Raw genomic sequence first — 9,495 nt, forward strand, 5'->3', positions numbered from 1 at the left:
CATGGTGAACTGGTTGTTGTGTGTCTGCTTCTCAACAAGCACAATTAGCAACCCTGCCCAGATTTCCTATGTTACTGGCTCAGCCTGACCTTGGAAACATTGTGGTGGCACAGTAAATTATGAGGTTTGAGTGGTGAGTTGTGCCCATGGAAAAACAACACATTAATATTGCAACCCTATCCCTATTCAGAAGTAAGTCCCACCGTGTTCAATGGGGCTTACTTTCAGGAAAGTATGCTTAGCTTTGTAGACCGCAGTGCAGCCCTGAGGTAAGGGAACAAACATAACCCCCTTACGGACCCAGGAGAGCTGACACAGGTCTCCTCAATTCTGCAACCACTCAATAGCGGGTGCAGGTCCAAGGTGACCCATTGGGGCCGCCTGGATCTTACACGGGGTAAAGGAGCATAAATTCCCTTACCCCAAGGAGACCTGGCACTGCTTTCCAGCCCTGCTGGATGCAGCAGTCCCCATTTCAGCACCGCTGCAGCCCTGGGCGCAGGGAAGCATTGGATTGGGCTGCCAATCTCCTAACATCCTTTTCCTGGGTCACTGAAGCTCTTGTTGGACTCTGCTGTTAACTGCCTCTTTGTACAGAATGAGATGAAGAGGCAAAGTGCCAATCTGCTCAAAGGCTCACTTTGCCTTGGACAGACAGACATCTTATACTCACGACCCTCAACTTTGAAATGTACGTGCTCAAAAGTTAGAGCAGCCATTTTCAACCACTGTGCCATGGCACACTGGTGTGCCATGAATGGTCTCCAGCTGTGCCACAAGAATTTGGGAGAGGGTCATTTATTAGTAGGGCCAATGGAGGATGTGAGCCCCCACTGACAGCATGGTGTGCCTTGCCAGTTGTTAAAAAACTGATGGTGTGCCTTGACCATTTTAGTGCCTTGTCAGTGTGCCGTGAAATGAAAAAGGTTGAAAATCACTGAGTTACAGGGTCAGATTCATTAAAACCCACACTACAAACTCCTCTCCTCTTTTTTACTAGGTACTGGCTATGGTGCACCACCAAGGCCTACATTGGTGGCATTGCCAAAGAGGTCTACAAAAGATTGCGCATGTACCAGGTGAATTTCATAGCTCTACAGAGGAAGAAAGATCCTGAACAAATCTTGCTACAATGTGTCCCAAAGCACAAGGTAAAATGTTCATTTTCCTGTATGTGTACGTAACACATACACAAGCTTATATTCAGCCAGCACAGATGTTTTCCTGACTTTTACTGGAAGTCCTGTACCAGTGGCATTAGGAGCCAATAGAATTGGGGCCTCAGACTCCTAAAACTGGGGCAAATTACTAAAAAAACTGTATCAGCAAACCTTTAGAGATTTCTCCCTGGAAACCTGAATCCCTCCCCCACTGAAACTGCATGAGGAATAATAACATGAATTGACATTCACAAGTCCTCCTTACTCTGTTTTAAAAAACAAACATCTTGTAGGTTGATCCTGTTTTGAAAAAGCTCCATGATAGATACAGAGGCCCTGAACCATCTGACATGGTGGAGATGTTTGAAGGAGAGCAATTCTTCGCTGCCTTTGAACGAGGCATAAGCATTGATGCAGGTAAAGTTGAGGAAAGCCTGCTTTTCTACACATTCATAAGCACAAGAACCCTGAACACCAAAGGAACCAAGCTCTTTTCCCCTGACTTCAGGCTAGTTAACCCTGCTTCATCATGGGTCAGAAGGGTTTGTACAGTCTTAAGCTGTATGCTTCTTAAGATACAATTGCATTTCTCCTCAGACCTTCAGCAGAAGCTGAGATGCCTTGGTGTATCTCATACAAAGTATAAAAATCTCCTATATGGTGGCAGAGATTTTTTGTTCAAGAAACTACTCCCTACTCCCCAGGCAAGGGGAAATTCTTATGCAAGAAATCTACCATATTTTCTAGTCAGCTGCTTGTTCTGGTCTCTATCTCTCTCAATTTCGGAGCAGTCCACTTGTTAGCAAAGTAGAAGAAGCAATGGACTTAGACACCTGCTCTGAATCTATGATGTAGAGAACAAATCATCCTTTGTTTCCTATCTATCTTGAGATACAGAAGACTATAAGCTTGTTATTTTTTCACATAAGCTTTATCCTCTTCCTGTCTTCCTGTTTTCAAGCCTCTTGGGCCTAGTAGAGCAGAAAGCAGTCCACGCTGAACAAGAAGGTTATACGCAATCAATTGCAGTTGTTGGGACTTGCTTGCCAACAACTTTCTCCCTTCAGTTCCTGGCTCTGTTCCCAAAACGTTCTGTCTTTCTATCCTGTCTGCCACCAATATGCAGAAGGTGGTGAAGAGGCTTCCCTTGTGTCATTCCAAGAGGTGGAAAGCCAGGGAGTTAGGGCTGTTGCATTTGGATAGCAACTCCTTCAGGGTCTTGAGGAGAGAGAGTTTTTTCTCAGATAGCTTAAATGCTCTGCCACTGGGCTATTGCCAGAGGGGTTAAGGAATAGAAAAGAGCATTGACCACTTAGGCACTGGAGATGGAATGAGTGGAAACTAAAGGTGGTCTCTTTCCGAAGCCATGTTGGGATATCAGTACAAAAGACTGTCCATTTCCACTGTTTCTGACACACACATTTGGTTGTGCAACACAGTGGGCTCATCCAATCTGATACGTGTGTTGTCTCCATCTTAACTAAGATCGTCCAGACTGTGTTGATGGAAGGATTTCATTCAACTTTTTCTCTCACTTGAAGAATGTGAAGGAAGTCTATGTCACCTCTGAAGTGGACAGAAAAAGGAATGCTGTGAAGGGACAGGTACATAAGTTTCTCTTTGTGTCCTCAGTTAGTTTTTCCATGATGTCTACATCCACAATGCATACTTTGATAAATGGATAAGCAGGTCTGTTCCTGTTCCATAACTCCATGAGTAGTCTAAAAGATCAGTGTGCATACATCCCTTTTAAATAAATTGGAGTTAATCACTTGCATTTGGGTGGTCCTCCTTGTATGTGAAATGTTATACAGACTCTGGCACCTAATGTGGAATTTCAACTTTAAAACCAAATCAGCCACAAAAATACAAGTCTCTATTCCTTATAGTTATGTACTTGAGAACATGCAGGCACGACTGCAGAAGGCTCCAGTGCACAGGGGTATGTCCCTTTTTGCATGGCCTCAGGGCACAATCCTAACCCACCTTCCAGCACCAACATAAGGGCAATGCAACTCTAAGGTAAGAGAACAAACATTTTCTTATTTTGAAGAGGTTTCCGTGAGTGCCACCCAACTACAGGATGCAGACATGTCCCATTGGGACAGCTATGCCAGTGCTGGAAAGTTGGTTAGGATTTGGGCCTTAGTTATATTATCTTAACCATATTTGTCAAGTGCCTTCACTGGCCAAAGCATCAAATCAAGTCCAAAATAAACTATACAAATACAGTATTCTTTTTCATTATATTATGTAATCCCACTTCTCCTTCCCAATAGGAAGGCACTCAAGGCAGGTAACAACAGGATAGAAGGATGGTTTCAGGTGGGGTTTGAAGACCTATTTGTTTTGCCTGGCCTTTGGGGAAAATAAACTCAGTATAAACACAAATCCAGGGATACTAACCAAATTCTCACAAAAGCAATGCCAGAAAATTATAACTTAAATAGCATAACTTACGACCACTATTTGTGGTTATCTCTTTGTGAAGGTTTCTTTTTACCGAGGAGCTGTTCCAGGGAACATTCCTGAAGAGGTTACCAAAAGGAGAAAAGGACCTGATTCCCATTGGCTAGCTACTTTGCCAATCAAACTTCCTGTAAGTTACAAATTTTTCCCCCAGGAGAGTCTAAAAACAAATGCAGAAATATCTCTGATGGATAGGATTGCCAACTTTCTCTCTGGGGCAACCTAACTTGATTTTTGCCAATGGGAGTTCATGCTGGGGCAAATAGCACATGCACAGATAAGAACCATAATGAAGGCAACACATCCCCGCATTCTGTGGTCCAGATCCAAATCACGGACATGAATGTGTGCTATTTTCATTTCTTAAACAAGAACAGAAGGTAAGCTAGGTATTAGATGTAATGTGTGGTTTGACACTCAGTTGGCAGGTGGTTTGAATCTCAGTTGACCCTCAGTTAAATGCAGTCATTTAATTGTACTTTTAATATTGATCTTGCAGTGTTCTCAGAACTTAGAAGAGTAGTACTTTTATAATATATTAACAGACATATTTTTCCCTCTGCCAGAAATTGAAACCTCAGGGCAATGGGCAGTCTACAACCAAAAATGGCTTCTCCCTCCCCCCTTTGAATTTGGGGAATGCAGAAACTGGGTACCTGACCCAGTCTAATCTACTTGGCATTGCTGGGCGCATTGGAGCAGATTGGCAAACTATTGGCTTGAACTTGGGGTTGTCCTATCAGCAGATACAGCAGATAAGATACAATAACAGGTGAGACAAGGAACCATAGACATTGATATGATGTTTCTTGGAGCATGTCCCAATGTCTTCATTGTCTCCAAAACACCAGAGAGCTTTTCTTCAGGATTCTTGATGTTACAGGATAGTCACACTATCTAGGACCCCTGTTCTATGCTAACCAGACCCCGTGACTTTATAGGGTATTTTCAGATTTTGTATTAAATGGTTCCTAGTTCTATAAAAGAGATCCCAATTTTTTATGTCCATGAATGTGCATATTGAATAAATGCACATTTACATATGTCTGCCTCTAATGTTTGTTTTTTGCTTGTAGAAGTTCTATTCTCCTCTTCTGTCCCTGAAACTTTGTGGAAGATGAGAAATTTGAGATGTGGCATTTTGAGTAGTTGGCAACATATGTGCAGGTGCAGGACTAAAGGCACTGAGAAGGAAGCAGAAGTAATAACAGTGTGCAGGAACTACAGCCAGAGACAATCTGATATGGAAATATTTAAAGAAAATATTTGTGATCATGCTTTTGCCTAGATCAGGTGTGGGCAAACATTTTGGCAGGAGGGCTATATAATCTCTTTGTGTTGGGGGCTGGGAAAAAAAGAACCAATTTACATTTCAAATTTGAATATAGATTTACATAAATGAATACATTAGAGATGGAACTTATATGAATGAATAAATTTTACTGAGCTTATTTATAATACATATGAGAACTATTATACCGGCATGTAGAATCACATGAGAACTATGGACTGTTTGCCACAAACCTCTTGCACAGTGAAAACATACAAACCAAATACACCTTTCTGGGCACATTTTCTACCCTCTATATGCACTTCAACCCAGGAAACTGGTTTCTACTCCCCACACCAGACAGTGGGTGGGCAACCTTTACCAATGTGTCCATTGCTCTGGATGTGAGATGAGGACAAATGTACCTTCCTTACTTCAATTTCTCTTACTGTGGGCATTACCTAGTTTTACCTGTGGAATTGGTTATGTGGGGGTCATCTGAACACTTTGACTTTCCTGCTCTGGGGGAGTCAGGTGGGCTTCAATAAGCTGGCTCAGCTTCAAGTTCTCTGTTTTCTAGTTTGTTGGAGATGAAAGAGAGAAGGTAACAACAACAAAGCAGAAATGGGCTTATTCCTGAATGACTGAGTAGTCGTTTCAGGATGCTGACTGACTGCAGGAGCCATCTTAGGGGATTGGAAGGTCAAGCAGATACAAAAAAAGAAAGGGAATATCAAGGCTTCTTACCACACTGTACATGCTTTGTGATGTCCCCTTTTTTCTTTTCTTTCTAGGGAAGACCTCAACACTCAGATTCTTGATATGCTGTTCTCTTGGGCTCAGCAGAATGAAAAGGACCCTACTTGCATAGACAAGCTGATCAATGCCATGAAGGAGAGTGGCCGGCAAGACATAGCAGATGAGATTGAAGCCATCATTGCCCTAGGAAGGCAGAAATACAGGGAGTCCATTCGGAGGGTGGGCCTAGACCAGGAAAGTAGCACTGAAGACTCTGCTATCGCCATGGTGTAACTGCCAGCAAAAAGCCCTCTTTTCCTTACAATGGATGTACTAAGACTACACCAGGGACAGGCACTGGGGCAGTGTGTTCTTGTCCACTGCAGAAGTAGAGACAATGGATAACATGCCTCCTGCCCTCTGCATATTTATTAATGCTAAGAGTGTGTCCACACTCACACATTCTTGTCTGGAACTACTGGAATGATCTGGCAAGTCTGGAATTGAATCTTCAAGAGCCAGTGAAGCTGAGACATTCTGTACCCTAAATGTCACCAGATTGACAACTTTAATATATTTATTTTGTGTCCTTCATTTACCCTGTAGAAAACAATCCTTTTGTGACCTGTTGTCAAATTCAGAGTGATGCAGAGCTGATGTTCATTATAGATAACAGTTCTTTTGTATTCTTCCAAGGCACATGGGCTCAGGCTTATTTGAATACTTGAAAGTCCCTGAATTTTGGGGAAGTGAGGAGCAAGAAATGTAACATGCCTCTCCTACCTGCTATCACATTTTACACATTTATTTATTTTATTTATTAGATTTGTATTCCACCTTTCTCCCTGAAGGGCACCCAAGGTGGCTAACAATCAAGTTAAAATACAAGGAAACAAGGAAACAGATAAACATTAAAAATACAAAACAATTAAAACAAGCTAAAATACATAGCAGCAGATTAAAAGCATGCAGTAAAAGACATAATTTAATGAGAACATGGTTCTCTTGGAGAGAACTCTGCGCTCCTAATTCTTCCACCTGAACTTCACAGAGAGGGCTGGATGATTCTGCTTCCTAGGAATCCAGAAAGTCCTCCTACTAGCAGCCAGCTTCTCATGGTCTTCTTTGACATGATTGGTCACCTCCAGTCCTTCCTCTGAAATCTTTGTTGTCTATCTTGGGTTTCCCAATGTGTAGTAGAAAGGTGGGGTAAAAATTATTTAAATTAAATTAATTTAGATGGCCTTTTTTTCTGTGCCACTCAGGATTTTTATAGCAAGTTGGTAAAGAAGCCACTTGCTTAGTTACTTGTGGTGTGTAAGGATCATCTCATGCATTCAGACAGGAAAGTCTTACAAAAGTTGTTCCTTCTTATTTGTTTAAGCTATTTGTTTCCAACCAAACCACTGGTTCCCAACCAAAAACAACATTTGATCCCTTCCAGTGTCTCACCAAACAAGCACTTCCACACAGATCACCAGAGAGGGCAGAGAACAGACTGGCTGCAGCACTGAGGAATAGACTGGAAAATTGGCAGTCCATGGGCTGACCAGAGAATGGGCAGAGAATGGACCACCTGCAGAAACAGCACTACATGTGGTCCATAATGATTCCAATTTTTTCTTCAGTGGTCCACAGGATTCTAAAGGTTGGGAACCACTGGTTTAGGTCAAAAATGACAGAAGGCGCAATCCTAACCAACTTTCCAGCACTGACCTAGCTGCAATGCAGCCCCAAGGTAAGGTAAAAAACATAGCCTTACCTTGAGGAGGCCCACTTGACTGCCTCCCCACTGTAGGATGCAGCACATGCCACATTGGCACAGCTATGTCAGTGGTGGAAAGTTGGTTAGGATTGCACCCTAAGGCTGCAATCCTTTCCATGCTTACCTGGCAGTAAGCCCCATTGACTATAATGGGATTTACTGCCAGGTAAGTGTGGCAAGTGTGCAGTAGACATGCACAGAATAAGGTAGTCAGGCAGGCAGATTTGCCAAATAGCATTTACTTTCCTTTGTGGTCTGAAATCTTGACAACACTTCGTCAGGTTGCATTTCTCAAGAGGTCTCGTTAGGCAGCTTGAACCATGTTGCAGTTTCAGAGGTAACCCGCTCTCTGCCGTCCCTGTTTTAAAATACTGCAAGAGCCTCAAGCACTCTGAAACCTTAGCTCCAGTTTTGTACCAAAGACCTACACAGCTATGTGTTTCCCATAGACATAAAAAAAGATGTCATACTTAAGGCTTCAAGTGGTGGCTTGACCCAGTTGGGTAAGTGCTATTCAACTAGGGGTGCAATCCTAACCCACTTTCCAGCCCTGACATAAGGGCAATGAAGCGCCTAGGTAAGGAAACAAACATTCCCTTATTCTGAGGAGGATTCTGTGAGTGCCCTCCAACTGCAGGATGCTACACACGGCACAGCTATGCCAGTGCTGGAAAGTGGGTTAGGATTTGGGCCTAGGACACTGATGGGGTTCCATGGAAATACCTTAAACAATTTCACTTTGCTTCAGAATTATGGAAGCCTGATCTTGAGCTTTCCACATTTGGATACTAATTGTGTCAAAGCTGCCCAAATTCCATGCCCAGAAAAGCTGGATTCAGCCATCTATATAGATTATGTAAATCTGAGCATGCTTGAGTCTGTTTGACTATTTCGGGATAATTTATTCTGCTTTGGTTACTCATGAGAAGCTATTCGCAGAGCATTGAAGGACTGGCAATGCTGCTCAGCCCCTTCTCTGACTTCTGAGGCGTCACCATTTAAAAAAACACTAAAACCTTAAAGGTCAGATTCTCAAATTGTTCAGAGCATGTGAGAGGCCCTTGGATAGGATAAAACTATATATAAGATCCAAAGCAGATTTTCCTCAGTGCCCTCTCTTCTTGGGAAGGCTTCACATCGTTTATTCAAGCTGCATCTAGAGCTCCACCATTTCTGCCTTTACACAGACATTGTGATCAGAGCCTTCAGTGCCGATCTCTAGCATTAGTTCTTTCAAACCTTCCCTCCTTTGCAGTGGCTTTTCTTTATATTGCCCATTAATTGATGCTGCCTTTAGAGAGCACCAAACAAGGTGGAACAATGGTCTCACTCTGAATAAAGCAGTTGCATGTGTTCTTTTTATTGAAAATAAACACAGAAGGAGATACACACATTTGCCCAGGCCCATAGACAATGGTGAGGTTCCTTGCGTTCATGATGCAGATACACACTACAGAAAGAAATTAAAAACTGCACAGGACAAAAGTAGAAACTGATGCACAGAAAGGGACTGTATTACATATCAAGTCACCCATTAGGACATATTGGCCTGAGTCCAGAGAAGTTAGGCATGTGAACTATATTCTTGCTTGCCTCAAACATGTATCTTGATTATAATGAGAATCCATTGCTCCTAAGTTGGTATGGCAGGGTATAATTGTGATTCTTGCCTTCCTGTCTCAAAGTGCAGTAGCTGATCTTGTAATTCCTCATATTGAGCATCTGGGAGATTAAACTTCTTAAGAAAAAGACTTCTTTATAAAATATCCTTTTAGATCTTTTTTTGTTTAGCTTCTGTTTTTTCTTTTGTCTATACGGGAGAAGTATTTATGTTCTTTGCTCCAGTTCTGGAGAGATTAAATTAGGCATGTTGTCTCGTTTATGAAACGGGAAGTTTGCTCCTATTTAGCATTAAATTTTTCAGTTGTGTATAAAAATGATCTGCCACCTAGGATAATGACTAAAAGTACAATCCTATGAAGATCTACTTGGAAGTAAATCCCACTGAGTTCAATAGGAATTTGTTGTTGGCAACCTTCAGTCTCGGAAGACTATGGTATTGCGCTCTGAATGGTGGTTCTGGAACAGCGTCT

At 42.2% G+C, this 9,495-nt stretch overlaps 1 protein-coding gene across 2 annotated transcripts in view; it reads left to right on the forward strand.

Annotated features, from left to right (window-relative positions):
* Window positions 1–9,166, forward strand: part of PIDD1 (p53-induced death domain protein 1) — a 29,648-nt gene extending 20,482 nt beyond the window's left edge. Inside the window, exons 11-16 of one of the 2 annotated variants that reach the window (XM_066629834.1) lie at window positions 1,001–1,151; window positions 1,454–1,577; window positions 2,646–2,764; window positions 3,652–3,759; window positions 4,196–4,401; window positions 5,694–9,166. In XM_066629834.1, the coding sequence (XP_066485931.1) occupies window positions 1,001–1,151; window positions 1,454–1,577; window positions 2,646–2,764; window positions 3,652–3,759; window positions 4,196–4,401; window positions 5,694–5,931 (946 nt within the window). In that variant the 3' untranslated portion in view covers window positions 5,932–9,166. Of the gene's footprint in view, window positions 1–1,000; window positions 1,152–1,453; window positions 1,578–2,645; window positions 2,765–3,651; window positions 3,760–4,195; window positions 4,402–4,705; window positions 4,766–5,693 lie in introns of those variants that run through there. The other variant, XM_066629841.1, reaches the window with a different exon arrangement.
* The last annotated feature ends 329 nt before the right edge of the window (window positions 9,167–9,495 follow it).

This window comes from Tiliqua scincoides, chromosome 1 (assembly GCF_035046505.1).
Source record: "Tiliqua scincoides isolate rTilSci1 chromosome 1, rTilSci1.hap2, whole genome shotgun sequence".
Taxonomy (NCBI): Eukaryota; Metazoa; Chordata; class Lepidosauria; order Squamata; family Scincidae; genus Tiliqua; species Tiliqua scincoides.